Source organism: Phymastichus coffea, unplaced genomic scaffold (assembly GCF_024137745.1).
Source record: "Phymastichus coffea isolate CEN01 unplaced genomic scaffold, Cenicafe_Pcof_1.1 PCOF00108, whole genome shotgun sequence".
Lineage (NCBI taxonomy): Eukaryota > Metazoa > Arthropoda > Insecta > Hymenoptera > Eulophidae > Phymastichus > Phymastichus coffea.
In genome coordinates this window covers 805,256-827,911 of record NW_026706919.1, presented here as the reverse complement: position 1 = coordinate 827,911, position 22,656 = coordinate 805,256, and the positions used below count along the sequence as shown (strand labels likewise).

The 22,656-nt window shown below is 50.6% G+C and overlaps 3 protein-coding genes across 4 annotated transcripts; 1 reads left to right on the top strand and 2 right to left on the bottom strand.

Moving 5' to 3' along the window:
- Positions 1-16: 16 nt before the first annotated feature.
- Positions 17-11,734, bottom strand: LOC131670307 (uncharacterized). The gene is given in 11 exon segments (XM_058945806.1): positions 17-807; positions 890-1,084; positions 1,387-1,554; positions 1,637-1,717; positions 1,919-2,075; positions 2,077-2,357; positions 8,058-8,310; positions 8,810-9,133; positions 9,383-9,823; positions 10,599-10,890; positions 10,985-11,734. Coding segments are annotated over 9 exon segments (2,160 nt in total). The 5' UTR covers positions 9,733-9,823; positions 10,599-10,890; positions 10,985-11,734; the 3' UTR covers positions 17-456.
- On the bottom strand, positions 3,729-8,051 carry LOC131670308 (uncharacterized). Its single transcript, XM_058945807.1, has 2 exons — positions 5,635-8,051; positions 3,729-5,490 (listed from the first exon to the last, which is right to left on the bottom strand). Exons 1-2 carry the CDS (start codon positions 5,965-5,967, stop codon positions 5,374-5,376), a joined length of 450 nt encoding a protein of 149 aa, XP_058801790.1. The 5' UTR covers positions 5,968-8,051; the 3' UTR covers positions 3,729-5,373.
- Positions 11,735-19,487: 7,753 nt separating the features above from the next.
- On the top strand, positions 19,488-22,123 carry LOC131670314 (regulator of nonsense transcripts 3A). Of its 2 annotated transcripts, none has more exons than XM_058945817.1 (6): positions 19,488-19,758; positions 19,879-20,293; positions 20,359-20,510; positions 20,595-21,195; positions 21,252-21,565; positions 21,646-22,123. In XM_058945817.1, exons 1-6 carry the CDS (start codon positions 19,624-19,626, stop codon positions 21,856-21,858), a joined length of 1,830 nt encoding a protein of 609 aa, XP_058801800.1. In that variant the 5' UTR covers positions 19,488-19,623; the 3' UTR covers positions 21,859-22,123. The 2 variants fall into 2 exon arrangements, with proteins under 2 accessions (XP_058801800.1, XP_058801801.1); XM_058945818.1 differs by having other exon boundaries at positions 19,493-19,758; positions 21,270-21,565.
- Positions 22,124-22,656: the final 533 nt, after the last annotated feature.

The following is a 22,656-nucleotide window of genomic DNA, read 5'->3' as shown; positions in this document are numbered from 1 at the left end:
TGCTATCTCGCATTTTTTTACCGCGCGGCGCGAGGCAAAGAAATGAAAGAGAGAAAAAAAAAAAAAAACCAGGAAGATAAAGAGCTGCCTGGTGCACTTTCGCCGTCGCAGCGATTAGAATCGACGGGCAGCCGCGCATTTCTTCGCGCGTCTAATTCAATCCGACTCCATTGGCAGAATTTCTTTCGCGCGACGACCGCGAAGACGCGCGGCAGCGCCACGATAGATTCATCAAGAGTTAATTTCTGCCTCTATTACGTGTTCGCTCGTCATAATGGCCGCGCGCGACAGCGAGATATTGCTCCGAGTGGAGGAAAAAAAGAAAAAGGCGAACCGTTTTCTCGGCTTGTTTTTTCGATGTCGCTTAATTACGGCGCGTTGCGCAATTCCAGCCGACGACATGAAAAAATGAACGGGAAAAGAGCAAGAGAGAGAAATCGGTATCCCGCCGTGCAATCAGTTGTAGTAGGTGTGCAATTTGTCGGCGCTCGTCACTGTCAGCGGTGCACGCGCTGCGATTACGCGTTTTGCAAGCGTCCGTTCTCGGCGCAGCGCTGACGCGCAACGAGCTCGCGAGCGCAAACGCGAGCCCACCTGGTCCCGCGTCCTCGTGGTCTTGAAGTCCTTGGTGGAGCCACCTCGCGACAACTTCATGCCTTCGACCCGGAATCCCAGCGTGGCCGTGCTGGATATGGTCTCGCGCCAGACCATGTACCTCGGCTTGGTGACGCCCTGAAGACGTCGCTCCTCGTCGCTCGGCGCGTTCGGGTCGATCTGCACCATCTTCTCGTACATGTCTTTGCGCAGCTGCGAGCCCACGCGAGGATCGGTCAGAACTCGCGCGGCAGCACTCGACTCGGAGGAGTACGGGCGGAAAAAAGCTGGATACCTTGGGTCGCTCCTTGGCCTTGGCGAGCTCGGACTCGAGGTAGGTGCGCACGCCCACCTTGCAGTCCATCACGCACGGACGCTCGAACTCGCCCAGCAGGTCCTGCAGCTGGAGGTACGACGCCACGACGGCGGCCCTGTCCTCGGGCGGCTTCTCGTTCGGGCACTCGTTCTCGGGCGCGTTCTCCTTTCGCTGCTGCAACAGGCGCGCGCCGTTACCACACAGCCCGCCGGCGCTCGCGCGCGCGCTCGTCACCTCCGACCGCAACTGGCCAGGCGTTCGCGAGAGAGCCACCTGATTCGCGCTTTGGCCGCGAGCGAGCGTTGACGCGCGACGCCCGGCAATTGGGCAACACTCCCGATGGAATGGCATTCTCATTCTAATGAGCCGCGCGCGCCTACGTCAGCGCTCACGGCTTCGGCTGCCAGAGAGAGAAAGAGCGAGAGAGAGGCGCGCTATCGCCGAGTCCGCGGCAAGGTCGCACTCACTTCGGTGACGTCGTTCTCCCTGACGTCGAGCACGCCCTTGTACTCGGGCACGAAGGGCCTGAGGACGTCGGCCATGAGCAGCCGGAAGCACTGCTCCTCCTGCGGGCAGAGCTTCTTGAGGATGGTGCCGGGCATGGGACCCGCGCGGAAGTTGCCCTGGTGGCCCGCCAGCTGCACCTGTCGACAACAAGTTTACGGCCCGTCAGTCTTGCGCGGGGAGGCTCGAGCGAGCGGACGCCGAGCGGAACGCCGAGCTCACCCATGGGTAGCGCTGCTTCTTGTAGGTCTGGAAGAAGGGGGTCCAGTGCACGAAGTTGCGCAGCTTCCGCCAGCCGGACACCTGTAACACACGCAGAAGCGCGCGCCGCCGACGATAAGCGCGCGCAAGGAATGCTCCGGCGGGGCGAGCGGCTCGCCCCGGCGCATTCTCCGCGCGTCCCGTCGCGAGGCATTGCTAGCGCGCGCGCGCGCGCGTCCGCGGTCGTACCTTGGCGGCGGTGGCGGCGCCGTCCGCGTCGGCGTCGAAGGCGGCGCCGGGGACGGCGTCGGCGGCGTCGGAGGCAACGCCGGGCGGCGCGTCTCGCTCGCGGTCCGAGTCCCACTCGCTGCTCAGGTCGTTGTCGCTGGGCTCGCCGAACTCGAGGCGCGCGGGCACCTGCAGCAGCTCCAGGTACTGCCGGTAGCCCGAGGCGGCCGCCGGCTGCTGTCCGGGTCGGGCGCGCGGGCCGGCCGAGCTGCGGCGACGGGCTGCGCGACGAGGAGGCCGAACGGCAGCCCAGCCGGCGCTGCTGGCGGCGCACGCGGCTGCGCGCGATCTTGCGCTGACGCGCCCGGCTGCCCGCCCGCGACACCTTCAGCTCGTGGCCGCCGCCGCCGCCGCCGCCGCCGCCGCCGTTGTTGTGGTTGCCGTCGTCCTCCGCCTCGCACAGGCTCGGCCGCGTGCACACGATCCGCGGCACGAGCACCACTCGCGGCGGCGCCTGCTGCATCGTCGCGCTCGTCGCTCTCTCGACTGGCGGCGGCCGGCGCGCGCCGACTCGCCTGCCGGCGCCCCCCCTCCCGCCGCCCGCCGCCCGCCGCTCGTCCCCCCGCCGCCGACCGAGAGCTGGATGCGTGACGCGGCCGATTTTGCGGCGAGCCACGCGCGGCCGGTGCCGCGAGATCGGCCAGCCCTCGCGCTGCGCCTCGTCGTCCTCACCCGCAGTCGCGCTCGGAGATAACGAGCGTCACGCTACTGGAGCACACGCACGCGAGCGGGCGGCCAAAGTCAAGGATCGCCGCGGGTCCCCGGCCGTCGGCCGATCGTGGCGGCGTAATTTCGCAGACCAATTAGTCGGCGCGTGTGTCAGCACCGGTAGTCTTCGGAGGAAACGGGCATCGAGAGAGAGACAAAAGGCAAGAGCACTCGGGCGAGCGATCGTCGACGTCACAGACTTTCGCGACAACAACAACAGAGAAAAAAACACAGAAAAGAGTGGCCTTTGCGCAAAGCCATCGATGGGCGCGCGTCAGTCGAGCGTCCCCGTCCCCGATTTCGAGCTCGGTCCGCGCAAACAAACGCGCAACGCGGATGACATCAACGTCGAAAATTGGCGCGTCGCGACGTCACGGCGACGTTACGCCCGATGCCCGCGCGCAATTCGCATGGGCATCGGCGGCCAGCGATGCGCTTCCTGCCGCCGGTAATTTCCGGACTGGCGGCATTATTATTTCGCGGGATCGCTATCGTCGGCGCTCGCGCGCACGTGATCTCCGGCACGTAATCGCAGCCGAGCGACTATATCAGCTTTTGCTGCGTATGCAGCGGGGTAACGCGCTTCTGGGCCCGAACAATCGATGCGCTCGATTGATCACGCGATCGCCCGCTGCGGCGGCTCTGGCGCACAAAACCGACGGAGCGCGATCCCTCGGGGAATCCGCCAATGTCACGGCGACTCCACGAGAATATGTTGGGCGAGTTCAGGCGTTTCGTTCGTAAACCGGCGCTCGTGTGCAATCCTTATCGGAGCGCGACGCGCTCTGCTTATGCCCGGCCGCGAAAAGGTCTGATCGCTCATCAATTTCGCCACTATCGCGTCAGATACGAGCCGTGTGCGTAAATCGCGCCGCGCTCGCCCGACGATCGCGTGCAAGAGATTGGAAACGCCGCCTATCGCGTCTGCCGTTCGCGCTTCAGATATCGACGGGAGATCCACGCGGCGAATGCCGAACGAAACACGCGTACAGCCGACCGGCTGGACGCAATGACGCAAAGATCGAAAGAGAGAGAGAGAGAGAGAGAGAGAGAGAGAGAGATGAGAGAGTGAGAGAGAGAGAGAGGAGAGAGAGAGAGAGGAGAGAGAGAGAGAGAGAGAGAGAGAGAGAGAGAGAGAGAGAGAGAGAGAGAGAGAGAGAGAGAGAGAGAGAGAGAGAAATTGCTCACAAAACTCGCATAAACTGCAACACCACGCGTCGCTTACATAAAGGCCGCGCTCAGCGGACAATCATGACTTTCGCACGAACCACCGGCCTCGTTACGCGCAATTTTTCGCCAATCGAAAATCGTTCGATGCTTTTCGCTCGGGTCCGTCGCCTCGATGAGCTCGCGAACGACAAACAACAAAAAAATAAAGAGAGCCGACGAGAAAGCGAGTTTACTTGGATTTCCAACGGTAGCGTTGCGAAAAGAGCAAATGAAAACGGGTATCGGGAGTTCGTTTCGAAGCACCGCAACTTACTTTTGCTTACACTGTACCGATTGACTGCTAAAAAAAGAGTTGGCCAACGGGGAAAAAAGAGCCAGGTAAGCTGACGCCACGGCCGGCCGAAAAATCCGTAAAGATGCTCAATGGTCGTCGACCGTCAGTTTCATCGAAGTACGGCTGTGCGTCAGCTGCCGAGCCGTGGACGAGCAATTTTCGCAAACGATCGCGCATTCGGTACTCGTCGATCCCGGCGCTACCGATTGTGCCACCGATTGTAATTAGCAGTGGGCGAGAGCTCATCCGCATAGTCGCGTTGATCTGTCGTCAATCGGCGCGGGAAAGAAGAGAAAAAGCAAGGAGCGACGCGCAAGCGTATGCTTTTCCGATTCATTGATCCCGGAGCGCGTAATCGACTGTCGTTGATTATTCATCGACAAGTGCGTCACGCGCGCGCGAGCGAGTGACGATCGGCGTCGCTGATCTCCACGGTATCTCGCGCGGTTCTTCGCGACACGTTCAAATCTTGAGCTGCGCGACCGCTTGTCGTCGATTGTTTCCCCCCGATCGCTGGCTTTCGGTCAAGTTCGCGCCTGCTTTTTTCTATATAGAAAAAACAGCGCGCGACAATAATATGGACGTAGCTTGGCGCCTCGCGGCTCGAAGAGACGACGAGAGTCCTCGTGCAAAGGACAATGGAACGCGCAAGACGAATTAGCATAGCGGCCTCTTACGCGACGCTGTAAGCGCCTCGCTAACCAACTCGGCGCCGCAAGGAAGTTTCCGTGGCCGCGGAAAAACTTAGCCAGTCGCGTAGCTCGCACCGCGCCGCACTCGAGCCGCGCGCGATCGCTCTCTTACCGACCGCCACGTCGCCATGCGAGGAATCTCGCGAACCGACGTGCCTCTCTCTCTCTCTCTCTCTCTCTCTCTCTCTCTCTCTCTCTCTCTTTGCCCGCGGGGTAATCGTCGCGAGTCCTTGTTGCGTTCTGCTTACCGCGAACTCGCGCGGCCGATTTGCGAAGGAGCGCGCGGCGATCTTTATTTAGAATCGCTCTCTTTATTTCACTCGATCGACCTCCGGACTTCCGCTTCGCGTTCGGATCCTATGGCGTTTCGAAGGGAAGGGCTTCGGGGGCTTTCTGCCGTCGGTGCGCATCATCGCTCGCGTTGCGGTACCGCAGCGCGCCTAGTTGGCAAGCGAGAGATCCGCGGAAAGCAAATCCTCACCGGGACAACGTTTCCTACCCGTCGTCTTTGTTCGCGCGCGTGAGACAGCGACTTTATTATCATTACTATTGTCGATTTATTTGCGTCATTCGCACCGACGCTCGCGGTAGGCGAGGGTGGATGCGCGTACACGTGCGATCGATTGTCTTCGAGCACGATTTCGGACGTTACTCGCGAAATCGCCGCGGTGGCGGACGGTAGGCTGCGTGGAAGTAAATAAAAAAATAAAAATAATCGGAAAATGTAGATCGTCAGAGAGAGAGAGAGAGAGAGAGAACGCCGATGGAAAAAGAGGCGAACGGCTCGACTACGTCAATGGCATAATGAGGCGACGCGCGCGTAATACCTTGTTGCGCTTCGGCTGGGCGTAGCTGTCGGAGATGCCGAGCAGACAGTCGTCGCAGCTGCAGTAGCGGTTGTTGCTCGCCGACTCGGCGCTGAGCGCCGAGCTGAAAGTGCTGGCGCTCGTCTGGCTGTCCATCGAGTCGGCGCGCAGCAGCCTGCCGGACCTGGCGCGGGCGGCGCGCCCGGCGCGTCCGGCGCGCTCGCCCGCCTGGCCGTCTTCCGACCTTTCGATTTTCGCCAGCAGCAGCTGCTCCATCAGGTTAAGCGTGGGCGTCAGCGACGACTGACTCGTCGCCGCCGACGGCTTCGTCGGCGAGCCGTGCTCCTCGTCCATGACGCTCGCCGCGAGTCGCGACGCGCACACCGACTGCGGGCTAGCCTCGGCGGCTCATTTGGGCGCGACGCGGCCCCTCGGTCCCTCGGCCCGGGGCACCAAGTGCGAAGCCAGACGGCGAGTCGTCGGCGTCGCTCGGCTCGCGCGGGGCCTTGCGGGAGGAGGCGAAAATCGCAGGGCGGCCGGGCTCGGCTGTGCAACGGAGCGCAGCGCGCGTGGCGCGACTTTTCGGAGCTGACTGAGCCTTCGCCGACTCGCCACGGCCGTTTTCTATCCGCGCACTACAATGCAAACGCCCGCCGCGGGGCGAGCGAGCGGCAGTCCGGCTCGTCTGTGGGAGAGAGAGCTACTTCTTCGTCTTCGTCTTCGTCTTCGTCTTCCTCTTCCTCTTTCTCTTTCTCTTCCTCTTCTGCTTCTTTTCCTTGATCTGCGTTCTAAATTTACGCGAACCGCCGAGTCCGCGGCGCCGATGGTGAAGACTCGCGGGCGGCTGGAGGCGCTCGGCCGATTTTCGTCGGACGTGTATTTATAGAGGGCCCGCCACGCAGCCGCGCAGCTCTTCCATGTGGGCTCTCCCGGCCTGGAGGCGCGCGATAACGCCCGAGCGTGTAACGCGCCGGAATTAGCGAGCGAACGCCTCGGTCCGAGAGCGCGCTCGAACGGCCAATCCGTCCGATACAGGATTTAATTTGCCGGGCCGTGCGTAAGCCAGAAACTCGATAGCCGCCTCGCGCTCATTGTCGTTGCGACGGCGACGCAATCGGGTAACGAACTCGCTCGCTTCGGCTAGGCCAGCAGCGGTTCAAGGATGCGGCGAGAGCGCGTCGCTGGTGCTCGCCGCGTCGGCATCCTTAGGGCTTGCGAGGCGCAGTACTCGCCAATCGAAAAATTGACGATGTAAGGGAGGGGAAAAGTACCTCAATTAAGAGGTAATTTCCGACGCAATTGGCAAAGGAAAGAGCGATCTGGCCATAAAAGTCTCTTGGAAAAACGAGATCACCTGGCATTCCAGCGGCTTGGGACGTCGGTGTGCGGTGCACTCGACGGACAGAAATTCGCGTTAGTTGAGATTTATGCGTGTAATAGAGACCGTTAAAATGCCGCGGAATGGGACTGCTCTGATAGATTGCCACGGCACGCACGCGGCTTTCGGAGCGACTCGCGCCATAGCGCATCGGCAAAAATATCGCTGTTTCCGTCGCTGCTGTTTGCGCTCAACGCAACGCGCTATGAATTATGTAATGATAAAAGAGTTGTTGAATTCTCGACGCACGCGATAGTACGCGTGCGCGAATCAGCTGACAAGGTCGATTATGATCGCGTTTCGGAAAAGGAAGTTACCGTCGACGGGACTCGGTGCACTGGGTCAAGGCGCGCCTCTTTTTCTTCTCGCCAAAAATACTATACGCGCCGAAAAGATTGATTGGATTTACGATGTCTATCTATTTGCTCGCCTTATTTTTCAAAGCCCGCGCGCGCTGATTCATAATTTTTCGGCTCAGTTGCACAAATAGAATGTAGTTTACGCTTCGAGGATCGTTAAATTTTGCTCGAGTCGCGCCAAATTAGCATTCGCAAAGAGATATAAGGCAGGCGGTGGGTGTTTCGTAATATCCAGCTCGCAGTTTGTAAATATAGCTCGGCGAAATTATTTGATACGGCAGCCAAGGGTTTACGAATTATCGCTCGTTCGTAAACGTCCGTAGCGACGAGAAATTCGGCAACGCCTATTTACCATCTGAATTGACCAGTAAATTTTAAATAACAGAAGCGAAACAAAAGAATTGCACGAGTAGACGCCAAGGACGCATCAGCCTCGAGGCAACATGGGCATACAAATACAAATCATTCTCTCTCTCTCTTTCCCTCTCTCATTACGCGCGTCGATCAAACGCGATCGACGTGTCATCGCTCTTTCGCCTCGATTACAATCACGTAAAGCACGCTAAACTCGTTTCCACGCATACCTACTTCCGTGACAAAACTTGTATGCAGCGACGGCATCATAAAGTACGTCTCGCGAGCGAGAGAGACGACAGCGCAAGATAACGTACCGACCGCAGATGGCGCGTGATTCAAAAGAAACTGACCTGTGCACGCTTAACCGGCGACTGCAGTTCGCTGACCTCGAGCTCATCGCCGCTCAGACTTGAGATCGTCGAACAGTCTGAGATTTTACGTTGTGGCGGCTCGAGATACTCCACTACTGTCGTCGTCGCACTCGTGCTAATTTTGTTTTCCACGTCTGGTTGCTCCTCGATCAATTTCTGTGCCAACCGCGCGTATGGGTTTGGACTTGCCAGACAGGAGTTACGCCTGTTACCACCGTCGTTGATGTATCTGCTGTAAACGTGCGAATTGGCGTTCATGTTACTTTTGCTTTTACAGCTATTATTAACAGCGGCGAATGCGTGCCGTTCCAGAAAGCCAAGGAAACGAGTTGCGAGTAGAGATTTAACAGTGCTAAATCGAGCGATACGTTACATTTTCATTTCTCGCGCAACTTCCGTCGAATAAAAACAAATGCTGCAGAGCGATTGTCGCAGCGTCTAATTTTAACACCGCGCTCCATTTTCGTGTTCTACTATCGATTTAAAATATTACTTCATTAGGCAGAACGACGGCATAATTTAGTATAATACCTCGCGAAGGCCAAAGAAAATTGTAGGAAGTTACATTCGCTGCTGGTATGTGCGTCAATTGTTGCCCTGAGCGCTTTTTGTAAAAACATGAATGGGCTTTTAAGCAACTTTTGTATGCCATTGCCGCTAATGCGAAATTATGCGACTCGCCTCGGTTTCCTCGATTCTTGTGCAAACACACATCCGATTTCTTCCTATACCTGGACATGTACAAGCCTTGAGGTGCAGGACAGACCCAGCACGAATCCGAGTGTCTGCGATGCCGGCAAATATCTTGGAAATTACGCACTTCATCGCAGTCCAGGCACGAGCAGCTGCTCCCTTGACTTGGACTGGCACTGTTGCTGTCGAGTTTTTCCTGTTCAAAATCACTGCGTTCCGAACGCTCGTCCAGGTATGAATAATCCGAGTAATCGCTGACAACGACGCTCGGTGTTCGCCAGTAACGCGGACGTCCGCTGCCATCCATCGACTCGTTGTCACCTAAAAATTCAACGTTTATATTGTAAAAACTTATTTCATCGCTTGCTAAATCACAGATGTCACCTCGCAATCCTTTTATTTTATGTTATATTGAGTTTATTGCGTCAGTGTTCGCGTTGGAAACATTTCGTTCTGATTAAAGTTTTCTCTCTAAACTCCATTGAGTACTATAAAAGATTGAAGTGATTATCGCTTCCGTAGAAATGCCATATCACATGCTCAATTCATTACTCAAGTGCTTAAGAAAAGTTTTATATAGACACAAAAATCCAAGGGCATATGAATCACACCTACCCTTATTCTGATCCTCATCGCTAAGCACGGCGCTGTCGGAGCTACAGCACCGTGTGACTTTAGTTTTCTGCCGCCTGACCATTTGCACACCAAAATCTTCCTCGCTGACGACAGCAGAATCGATACTCCAGCATCTCGACACCGAGCCTCTTTTGCTTCTCTCAGCGTCAGACTCGATGCCTTCATCGCTGATCGGACTTTTATTCATGGCCGACCTGAGCGGCTGCTGCTGCTGCTGCTGCTGCTGCTGCTGCTGCTGCAGCATTGTCGCAGTAGAGCTGTTGAACTCGTCGTATTGCTCGTCCACTTCGCTGCTACCGAGTGTTGCCTGCGTTTTGGACTTCATCGTGAAAGTGCAGCGCTATCCTATCTCGCAGGAGCTGCGAGGTCGTTGAACGGGGCTGTCGATCAAAGGTCGCCTCTCTCTGCGCCGAGATCTGCAAGTAAAAAGATGCTCAGTAGGCGTACCAGAAATTCGAGGTTTTCTTCAAAGCGATGTCATTGTCGAACAACGTCCGGCAAATCGCATCGAGGAAAAAACGTCGCACGAAGAAAACAGTATGCGCAATCGCGTGTTATAAACAGAGGCATTCATCGCAGTTTACGTCGACCGTTTCGGTACACACTTTATTGCCAGCAAAGGAACGTCGAGAACAGATGACACATTTTGTGTTTAATGAAAGAAAAAAAAAAGGCAAAAAAAAGAAGAGAGACTAGAAGCATTACACAAGCGAATGTGCAGTAACGACCGTAAAAACGACTTGTTTAAATGCCATCGCGCGCAATAATCGCAAGCGAAAAAGAACTATTTTATTTATGGCCTTCACTCCGTTTATTTCACTTTATAGTTTTCAACAGAAAAACACATATTTATGAAAGTATAATATGTCGGGAGTGCGATTAGGCACTCTGCGAATCGTATATAACTGCGATGATTAATGGTTTTACGCTATGCGTGCACTGCAGTCGCAATTAAATGTTGAAATGTCATTTTTATACGTGTATCAGTGGTGCACGTGTCGTCACGTAAGCGCTTTACTAATTCATCCAAACAGGAGCGTACCACTTACATCACGACGCTTTCAAAGTTTAATCAAATTACTGTATAACTGAAACGCGAGAGCATACCCTAGTGCAAAAACTCATGTGCACGTCTATTGACAATTGTCTGTCTGTCGCTAATTCGCAATGTAAACAACAACAAATACGTACTCACGAGAAGACTGAATTGTCGCGTCGTGTGTACGTCGAAGGGCGGAAGCGATCTAACGGCGTGCGATGAGCATTCTTAACCTAGAAATTCCAGCTAGCGACGTAGGCGCCCTTCTAATTGCTCACGCAAATACAACTACACTTTCACGCACACCGCGGACTGCACTTTGTACGAGGGAGACGTAGATCCAACGCGTCACGTTGCGTTCACCACACGTCGTTCATGTCGTGTGGGAATACAGCTCTCGACTGAACATCCGTGCAGATCGCAAATCGAAGAGCGTCTGCGGCGCTAAAGAGAAACAGAGTGAGTGAGTGTGAGAGAGAGAGAGAGAGAGAGAGAGAGAGAGAGACGTAGAGCCGAGAAGCCCTTTTCGCGCACATACACTGTAGACACAGCGCCACTGCACGCGGCGCGCGTGTGAATTTAGACTTCGGGGAAGCGACGACAACGACGAAGATTATTTTCGTGGCTCCACTTCTCGTCGTTTCTCTTCGGACGACAAGCGCTCCTCCGTCGCAGAGGGATTAAAACGAAATGGAAAACCGCGAAGTGTACTCCGTCGTTATATATGGGTTTTCATTACCCGATGACGCGTGTACGGCAATGGAACGTGCTTCCGGCGATGCGGGCCCTACTTGTACAGTGACGTTTGCTTAGGCTGCTTTCTTGGCGCGCTGCCCCTTACGCGAGGCGAGCCTGTGTGGGTTTCCTTTTCGGGCAATTAACGACGATTATGACATCTAGAGAAAAGCTTTCGACGGTTCTTTATGAAAAAGCGTATGCAACGAGGCTTTGCCGAAGTCGTTGTACATTACTAGTATAGTAAGTAGAGTATAACGAGAGTCGCACCGTGAGCAGCTTAAGAAATGCTCGTTGCGCGCGAGGTTCGTTTGGAAATTATAAACTGGTGAAGCTAAATGCGATTAATTAAAATAATCGGTAGTAACAGCGTAATCTGACTGGTTAAAATCGTTGTGGAGCAACTCCGCCAATTAAAATGGCCAGAGAAAGAAATCGCTGATGGAAACTGTTTTCGTCGCGGGCTCGAAAACACAAGCGTCACGCTTGTTTACCAAAACTTTGCCGCTCGTTGGACGCTGGTGTGTCGCGCGCGCGCGCACGTGCGCGTCGGTGACCCACTACTCCGAAAATGAAAATCTGGCGCTGTCGCCTGTGCCTCTTCAATGGGACCAAACGCGAATGCTCCAAGGCTACTGCCCGCGGGCGCGCGCGCGCACGCGCGACTACGACTAGCGGCGCGTTCGAGACGAATCGCGCGCGCATACGCCGGTGCGAGCTCGGACGATGCGTTTCGCGCGTCGGACGATTTTCGCGTCGATCGAGTCGCGCGTATGCTTGGTCCATTCCCGTTCCCGCGTGCGACGTGTACGCTAACGGTCGTGCACGACGCAGCCGAATCGGCATCGGCGAACCGCTCCGTCGGGGAGCGCGCGGAATAAGTTACGAGCGACGACGTCGCGCGCGCAACCAATCGCGTGGATGCTCAGCGGACGCGAGCTTTATAACGAGCCTTTGGCCGTCCTGTTGCATAAAATATCACTTAGCTGTCCGTTGATCTCGATCCCCGCGGCTATATACATACGATCGTCGATTAAATATCAAGGCTGCTCGTGAGAAATCTCGCGCGCGTCATCGCGCTTCAACAGAGAGAGAGAGAGAGAGGAGAGAGAGAGAGAGAGAGAGAGAGAGAGAGAGAGAGAAAGCCAAACAAAACGAGCCCACGGCGACGAGGCTTCTGCGGGTTTTCGTGTAAATTGTAGCGCGCCGCGATTACAGCGCGCGTGCGGGAACCGGTGACGTCGTCCGTCCGAGCGAGAGTCGATATCGCTTTTTGTCCTTCGCTTCGTTTTTTATTTTTTCTCATTTTGTCTTTTCTTTTTGCCAGCAGCCTAATTTGCAAGAAGCGAGTTTCGTAACGTGCTTGACGTAGAAGCGTTGACCCTTACTCTTCGTGGCTCCGAAGGAGACAAAACGAGCGTGTGTGGCTTAATTGTTTGGCGTTTGGGTACGGCGGATCGCGAGTTAATTTTTTGCCCGGTAATCATCGATCGTTGGTTCGGCATTGGTTATTTGTTCTCGTTACTCGCAGCGCACAGCGACGATAACGAATTGGCGCGCGCGCGCGGACGATAAAACGCATCGGAAGGGACGTGCGCAGCACGGCGACGGCGAGCGCGCTTATCGCTCATCCGGTGTCCGAAAGCCCGCATCGAGGCGCGTCCTTCGAGCGAATCCGCCGCGCAAGCAGGACGAGAGCAGGACGAGTCGCATTTCGCGAACTAGGCTGCGCGCGCTGGCGAGAGAGAGAGAGAGAGAGAGAGAGAGAGAGAGAGAGAGAGAGAGAGAGAGAGAGCGCGCGCGCATAGGCGTTTTCTCGCCGCGGCCATTGACGTCACGGCCGCGTGCGTCAGAGGCCCCCCCTGCGCGGCTCCCGTCACGAGAAACCAGAAAGCGACGGCTAACCAGCGAGCGCGCCGGAGAAAGAGGCTGCGCGCTCGGTAGCGATCGTGGCCGCGCTTCGACTCCGATCGCTGATTTATCGGACAGACGTACGATCCGCGACCTCTTTCGCTATTTATAGCCAAAGGGCCGAGAGACGGAGGCAGAGCAGGCTCCTCGTGTCGCGCTTTTTGCCCACGAGGAAATGCGCGCCTATTTATACGCCGATTCATGTCCACCGGTGGAAGCCCGCCGAGTCACGAAAACGAATGCCAGCGCCGTGGAATGCACTTGGCGCGCGCCGATCGTCGGCTGGTCGTCTGGAGAAGGCGGGACACGGGGAAAGTCGCGAGACGAGAAAGGGGCGCGGCGCCGTCTGCCCAGTCCGATAATGGCCGATCGGGGCTCGCGCGCCACTCGCCGCGAGCGTCCGCCTCGTCGTCCCCGATTTTCGACCATGCCGCTCGCGCGCAATCAGCTCAATTGCGCCGCTGGCCGTCTCAAGCGCCAATTGGAAACAACAATGTGCCAGACGAGTATCGCCAATTGATCTTCATTATCTCGTCAGCATCACTGCCGTATTCCGCTAACGGCTTTTGTGCTCGCGTCTAAGGGATATCTCGTGACTTATTCCGAGCCCGCGGACTCTCCCCTCGGTTCGACCGGGTGGAGCTGGCGTTTCAACAATTCTCACAAGACTTTTAGAATTTGCTCGATACTTCTTTACCAACTTCCGGTGTCATTTGGCAGACTCGCATCTGTAGACGTTTTTTTCTTTTAATGAAATTGTACTTTGCTCATCATTTTAGATCATTCGCTGAGTTCTGGATCGGGCTTTGATCTATTCGAGCAATCGACTTTTTATTCGACAGTCAACTATCTCTTTCATACTTGTATAGGGGTAAACGATTCATCGCTTCCGCGTCTGCTGTTTTTTATGCCAATTATTTTTGTCATTTTTTTCCATTGACCGGAGTTCTTTTCACTCGATTAGAATAAAGTTCAATCCGCGCTACTCGGTAGACTGTTCAAAAAAATGACTTATGAAGCCATGAAAAAAATCTCGTCACGCGGGTGAATATCGCCCAAGTTCGCAAAAATTCGTTGCCGGTTATTCGTTGCCGGCGCCATTTTCTAGTCTAACGAATAAAGCAACGGCTTGTCGAAAAGATCAAAGGACGCGGTTACTCCGGGCGTCGATTCCAGCTGCGATCTACGCGCTCGCGACTCGGACGTAACGCGCATCTTCTGCGCAGAAGGCACGAATTGCATTCGACTCGCGAGACGTACGCGGCTCGCTGAAAAGAAAAAAGAAAGGCTCGGAGTGCGATATGCGCTATCGTCTCGCGTGCTTCGATTACCTATTAAAAGAAAAACCTTTTGGCGAATTGCGAAAGCCACCGCCCGCAACATCCTCGGGAAACCACAGGCTACTTTGTACGAAGAACTTGACTCGGGCGATTTATTAGATTTCTAAAAAAAGAGCTGCATGGTCGTTGGCAGAATTAAGGCAGAGAGGAAGAGGAGAGGCGTCGAGGCGCACGGCGATCGCTCGCTGACCCACTTATCAAGCGCTTCCGCACGGACGGCGGCGGCGGGGGCGTCGAACAGCGCCGAAAAGTCGGCGCCGAGCCTGCAACTCACAGGCCTGTCCCATTCAGAATCGAGGAGCGCGAATCGCGCCGGCCAATGCCATGCAGGCAAGCAACAGATAACGTGGCGGCCGCGCACGCCGATCGCCGATGAAATCGGGTCAGTGTCAGGCACAAGGATGCCCGCGACATCGTTTCCACTCGCGGCAATTTTTCGTGTTCGCTTCGCGAGCAAGGGGAATACCGAGTAGATACCGAGTTGATACCGAGTACACACCGAGTAGATACCGAGTGGATATCGAGTAGGGCGAGCAGCCGCGCTTTATCGAACGCTCGCCTACGAGTCTCACCTGTTTTCTCTCTCTCTCTCTCTCTCTCTCTCTCTCTCTCTCTCTCTCTCTCTCTCTCTCTCTCTCTCTCTCTCTCTCTCTCTCTCTCTCTCTCTCTCTCTCTCTCTCTTCGTCTGTTCTTTTGCTGAACTCGCGAATAGAAGAATGCCTGCGTCAACTGCGCTCGCGGTTACGCGTTGATTTTGCTTTCCACGAGGGCACTCGAAAAGGCGAGAAAACACCGACGAAGCTGACTTTCCCGCTGTTTCTTTTCTGGCATTACCAATGGCGCGATAAGACTGGATAAATTTAGAGATTGAGCGATTGTTTGGGACTGTGATGAGCAAACATTTCGTCAGCGCGCAAGAGCGCAAAAAGAGTACGATTCTATCTGTAATCTCTCAGCGAAGGCATTTGCAGTTGTGACGATCGCAAAATCATTTCGCTTATTTTCTTCTAATTAATCAGCATTGAGAAACACAACGAGATTTTCAAGGATCGACCGATGGGAACAATGCGGCGCCAAGTGGCGTTATTAAACGAAAGCAACGAAAACCGATCGGCACGTCCAACTGTTTTTTCTCCGGGTCCAATGGTCGGAACTGTAGCAGTTTTTTGAGCAGAGTTTTCGCAGTCGTCGTGGGCATATAAATTACGCGAGCGTCCGTTAGCTTATATTGCGTGAATGCAGACTGGCGAACGGACGATCGATAAAGGAAGTCCATCGGAGAACGCGTCGTCAAGTTGTAGACGCCTCTCGCTGCCGACCTGGCGCACTTGCGTCAGCCGATCGACGAAAATCCAATTTGGCTGTTGACTCGCCCAACGAGCTCCCGCGAACACGTGCACTCGTCGTAAATTGACTTAGAAAAGTGCACCTCTCGGGCGCGAAGAGACGCTTTCATCGGCGCCGCGCGGCTTACACGCAGTTTCGGTTTTCATTGCTCTTTTACAACCTCGGCGTTGGCTATATCAACAAATTTTATCGCTCTCACGCCCGTGATGTTATTGTTTCGTTTGGGTGACGCGTTCAGCGCCGCGAGCTCGAGCAAACGCAAAATGAAAAAGGAAAAAACAAAGGAGAACTCGTCGCCCATCGCCTCCTTTTCTCAACGCAACCAGAGGAACAAAAATGATACTCACGAGGTTGGAGCTTGGAGCAGCGCATCGTCGTCCAGCGCGCGACACCGGGCAAAGGATCTCTGCGGCTGCCGAGAAGTCTAGTGCATGATTGTGGCATCCGATCGCGCGCGTCCGCCGGTTGAAATCTGCTATCCGGCGAGCGATCAGCGTGCCGCGCCGAGGAGCCGCCGCCTCGTCGTCGGTTCGCGCGCGTTCGTCGTCGGAGCGCCGACGGCTTGCATTCTCCGTTGCTCGATCTCTCTCGCTCTCGGATCGTCCTGGTCGCGAGTGCCAGATAGCCAGCTGTCCATTATACCGGACTGTACATTTGCGCGCGGTGCGTGCGAGGCGGAGCGCGCTCCGTCACTGCGTATGCGAGCGTGCGGCCGCGTGCGAGAACGCCGCGCGACTGGCCTCTCGGCGGTCTCGCCGCGCCGCGCCGCGCCGCGCCAAATCAAACGGGAGTCGGGAGAGAGAACGCAAATATACAATGACAACCACGTCGACACAAGCGCCACGCGCGTTTTCACCTTCGCGCGGAGCCGACTCCGCGAGACGCGCCTTCGTCGGAGCAAAGTGCAAGACCTTCTCGTGAGCGCCTCGCCGAAGTGCGCTGCTTGCTTCTGATGTTGCCTCGAAGGAGCTGCCAGGTCTCGCGGACTTTACTTTTCACGACGCCTCATCGCGCTCCGCGAGCTTGTGTAATTCGATTTTATTAAGATGACTGCCCTGTACTACGTATAAAACAGCTCCACGTCCGAGCCAATATCTAACACGGGATGATTTTCTTTCTGTAACTCGTCTTACAATTTTCTTTTCCAATGGGCAGGCTGTCGCTGCATACAAAGCAAGTAATGCTTTTCTTGGCATGTGGAATGATTATGAGATCAGTTCCACCCCAGCAATATTTGTCTATATCTTACAATTAACAGTCACTTAGCCTACTTGTAGCGCCATTCTTGGCGCTTTCAACAAGTGACGTTTCTACAGCGAGCTACGCGAACAGTTGCGTTCTTTTCCTTATTCCTACAAAATCCGTCAACGGTAAAATGTATATGCAGTTGATCTTTCTAGTGTACTGAGCCAGTTAGACAGCTCGCGGACTTGGATAGCATTGGCGATTCGAGTCAGTCGACTTTTACAAGTGCAACCTATATGTTTACACGTCGAACAAGCGTGAGAAAAAAAAAGATATCTTTCGGAAATTCAGTTCTCCTAGCTGGTAATCCGTCGCTGCAGCCTACACAACAGCACTCAATAATCCAAAATAATATTATCGTTGACCCAGTTGTGTGCATAGTAGCGTCGTATTAATTTGAGATTTTACCGCGCGAATGGCTTTTCAAGTGTTTATGCGACGGAGAGTACGCTGCGAGCTTAACTTGCGATGTCTCGGTGTCGGTACGTTTCTTAACGGTCTTGTCGAGGAAATTCCAGTAAAAATGCGCTTTTTCTACTTGACAGCTAGTTGAGAAAATGTACGTAACAAAATGTATTTATTGCGAGCTCGCGCGCCGAGGATAATTGCTGGAAGTGTGTACAGCGCAGTATGCTGCGCTAATCGCGCAAAAACTGTTTGACTTTGCCGAGAGTACGAGAGTCCGAGAGTCGAGTCGTTCGATCGTTACTCCAGCGTTTTCTATTATTCGGAAACTCTCACTGAGTCGCCGTAGTGTATGCAACGGTAAATTTCCGGAACTTTCTTGCCAAATACACTGTGTTTTTCCTCGCAAGACGTCGAACGGAAAGCTCGCGGCTTTTCTTATCGTAAATTAATTAGGTCTAGGAGAATTGCCGAATACACTATCGATTGTAAAATTCTACTTTTTGATAACCACGTCCTAAACGAACTTTAACAATAAACAGCTTGACAATCGGCGCAAAATGCCTTTGCTTAATACATTACAACGCCATGAACATCTAGCTGTGTTTAATAAAATTACGTCGTGATAAATGGTAAATAAGTTGATATTACGGTTCGCAAATGATTGTTCGTTGCTTGATAAGAATTCAAAGGTCTTGAATGATTTGTTGTTTGATTTTTGATGAGTAGCGCGGCTCTGTTCCTCACGACGCGGCGCCATGGATTTCAATCGTCGCGCTAACTTCAATGATTTAGGTTATGACTACCCAAATCAAATGTCACTGGAATATAATAGAACGTTATTTGATTTTCGGTTAAAATAATTACAGTATGGTTCATAACATTTTACTAATAATAATAATAATAATAATAATAAGATACATACAATCGTACTTGCAAAATGTAATTACTTACTTTATCCTTTATTAACAAATTATAACATTATTTCCATCCTTTACGAGCTCGTTAACGAATAAAACTATTTCCTAAGTATATTTATTTTTATTCGTTGTATTACTTACATAAGACAGTGCTTCAAAGATTATTACGTACAAGAAGTTTGATTCACGCGCTTGGACGAATGTTTTCGTTTTATTCTTCTAGATGGCACTAACTATCAGCGGCGCATGCTAAACCAAGCAGGTCTTAAGGCCCCGGTCCCGTAGGTATGTATGTATACATACATACATACGTACGGATGCGGACGGATACGGACGCGAATCGCGCAACTCTAGTAACATCACTAAAAATATCTAGTTCGATTATTTAGTACCAACACTACCGGTAGTGAGCAAAAGTGACTGTTGTTTCAAACTGTAGCGCCGAACGTATCACATATAATGTAACGCCTATCTAACTTTTACATTATTGCAGTCTATAAGATGGCAAATGATAGAGAATTGATAGACTTTCAACTACAATTAGTGGAATTAGGCCTTAACTTTATGGAAGTACTTGAATATATGAGAAGAAGAAAATATATATAAATGATATGTATTAATCATCCCAAAAGCTTTTTTTACATTAGCATACTCATCAATAAGCAATATTCATGAAAATTTGATAAGTAAATTGTAGACCTGACATTTGAACATTAAATGTGGTACGTTCGGCGCTACAGTTTTAAACAACAGTCACTTTTACTCACTACCGGTAGTGTTGGTACTAAATAATCGAACTAGATATTTTTAGTGATGTTACTACAGTTGCGATTCGCGTCCGTACCCGTCCGCATTCATACGTAGCTATGGGACCGGGGCCCAAGGCCCTCGCCACATATGCGCATACGCGCGCGTACGAGCGCGTACAAACGCGTACAAATCGCTAAAAATTTTGATAGTGCCAACAACAGAAAGTTACTACTATTTCTCGCATGCCCCAAACGAACACACTTACTCCCGGAACAAACGATCATAATCATAACGCTATATTATTGAAGGTTATGATACGTTTGTTCCGGGAGTAAGTGTGTTCGTTTGGGACATGCGAGAAATAGTAGTAACTTTCTGTTGTTGGCACTATCAAAATTTTTAGCGATTTGTACGCGTTTGTACGCGCTCGTATGCGCATATGTGGCGAAGGCCTAATATCTCTACATTGGCGCGTTGTGGTGTTAAGAAGTTTGTTTTTTTTTGGACTCTAAATTTTTTTAAATATGACAGAAGAAACCCAACAGGCTAGTGAAACGCAAATAATAACTCAGCAAACAGATCAATGTGTTGTGAATGTTACTACGGAAGTTGTCAAAGCTAAAGACGGAAAAAAGGAAAAATGTCGACCAATGACTAAGGTTAGTTTTTATGTACCTTATTTATTAAGCGTTGAAATACAAGTAAAGTACAAGTAACAATAACCCGATAATACGTAAAATTGGAATTTGTAAAAAACTTAATGATTATCTATGTTTTAGGTTGTTATTAGAAGATTGCCTCCAACAATGACACAAGATCAATTTTTCGAGCAAGTCTCTCCACTATCAGAATACGATTATTTGTATTTTGCCAAAGCTGATATGTCGTTGGGTCAATATGCATACTCCAGGGCATATATTGATTTTGTTGATTCTCAGGATGTTTTTGCATTTCGAGAAAAATTTGACAATTACGTTTTTGTTGATTCGAAAGGCACTGAGTTCCCAGCAGTAGTAGAATATGCGCCATTTCAAAGAGTGCCAAAAAAGCGTATTGGAAAGAAGAAGGATATCAAATGTGGAACCATTGAAAGTGATCCTTACTATATAAATTTTTTGGAAAGTATAAAACATCAAGAGACTGAAGCTGGAAATACACAACCAAAAACTGAATATTCTTTCCAGCTGAATGACCGTAAGTTCAATTTGATTAACGGAATATTTAATACAAATCGTAAATTAATCGTTTTTTTATCACAGATGCTACTAAAAAAGTCACAAGTACACCACTGTTAGATTTTCTCAAACAAAAAAAACAGGAGAAACAGCGTATAAGGGATGAAAAGCGTGAAGAAAAACGTAGAAGAGATTTGGAACGAAAAAGAAGTAAAGATGAACCTATGATTTCCAAAGTAAGAAATCAATGAAGCTATTATCATAATTTTATTTATAATAATTTTGTAATACCTTTCTAAATGTTTATTTGCGCATTTCAGGTCTTAAAAAATATAGAAGATAAGGACAGAGATAGCAATAGAGATTTGAATAAAGAAAATAAAGATGACAAAGAGAGAGTAATAATTAAAGATTTTAAAAATAAAAATAAAAAAGAAGACAGATACAGGGACAAAATGGGTAGGGAAGTAAAAGTCCCAATGAAAAATTATAGAGATAGGGATGATCGAATGAAAGACAGAGAAGTTAAGCAAACTAGGAAGTATGAGGATAAAAGGTACAATAAAAAAGATGATCGTGACAGTCACTCAAAAGATGATCAACCACACGAGAAAGATGAAATTAGTTATAAGGAGCGAAAAATAGAAGAAAAGCGTGGAAAAAGTTATGAGAAAATGCGGCAAGAGAAGAAGAGGCTGGTTGAAACACTAAAGAAGCAAAATGATGAGTCTCAAGATAATCTTGATAATGAAGCTGATAAAAATGAAGATTCTTGTCGAACGTGCTTAACAGAGAAGAATGACAGTGACAGTAAAAATAAACAAAAGATTCAGAAAATAAGCTCTGATACAACTGAAAAATTTAGTGAAATGTCTAATATAACTAAAGAAGACAAGGATTCAACAAATGACAAACTAGAGGGTAAGATTTTTTTACCCAATTTAACTTTATTAAAGGTTATATAGTTTTTTTTGCAGTAAGTTGTTGGCTTACAGAAGTTTACGAGCAACTTTCACAAGTCAATATTGAGGAAAAGAGTACAAAATTGAACAAGTCAAATGGTACTAAGTTGATAGTTAAAAGACGTAGTTCACTTGAGAGTGGTGGTGGCACTGGCAGTGGCTCGAAAAGTACCGAGAATAATGAATCTAATAATGTAAGTGGTAGCGATAGTCTTAGGCGTCATAAATCACTAGACGGTGGTGATGATAATAATTTACAAAAAAATGAATCTGATGAAAAAGACAAGGACAAAAAGGATCCACGAGTTGAAAGGAGAATTAGAAATAAGGTCTTTTTTCTTTATCTTTGAATTGTAACGTTTTTATTTTGCGATGTAAACAACTAGTGAATGATATTTCTTTTTATCAGGATCGACCAGCTATGGAAATTTATCGCCCTGGAATGGGAAAATTTAGTAAGAAACGAATGGAACAAGAAAAAGGAAGTGATGAGCGTGTCACACCTTCGCAAAGCCCAACTCCTTCATCTAGTAACTCTAATTCTTATAAATCTGTAAAAAATAGTGGTTCAGAAGTACGCACAATGACTTTTAAAAGGAGTGTCAGTCGCGAAGTTTCGTAATTTTACTTTTACGCGACTGCTCTTGTTGGACTACACAACTTCACAGATTGCTTTGTAATTTTGTGACGATAATTAGTTTATTTGATCCGTGTGAGATGAAACCAATCAAAGTTATGTATAATTACTTTACTTTTTTTGTTATGTTTTCAATTATGAGCTATGTCTGTGAAACTTAAAATAATTGAGGAATTTTGTTGTGAGTAAATAAAAGTTAAACGTGCGATTCAATTTGAATAGGTTTGAGCACGTTGAATTTTGTAGAAAATGTTGTATTTTTTTAAGCAACTACTATCCAAGAGATTTATAATCCACACAATACGCATAACAATGAATTTTTCTAATAGTGGTTGTGCATATTTTTTGTTTTTTTTTTTCCATGTAAGAGACTTCTCAACTCATGAAATCAACTAAGTGGAAAAAAATGCTTCGACAAGCTGTAAAATCGAATCTAGTTATTGTCATTGACGACGTTATCTATACAAAAGTATTGATAAGTAAGATAGCATTGGTCGCACATCGAATCGATTAATAGAATGCTAAATGTCAACGTAAAACTTGAGAACAATCGAATGATAAATGTTATCAAAGTGCCCGTCGCACTTTGGCGGATGAATGCTGAAGAATCTAATCGTATAATTATCAGCTAGAAACAGAGATAAGTCTCCACCTTTGTGTTTTAAATACATAATTTGCCGTTATCACGACGAGCGTCCCTTTCCGCGGATAAAGAATGAAAATCGTTAGTGGCTTGTCATAATCGTTCGCACTCTCGACTACTCTCAGTCGTTCCGGTGAGTT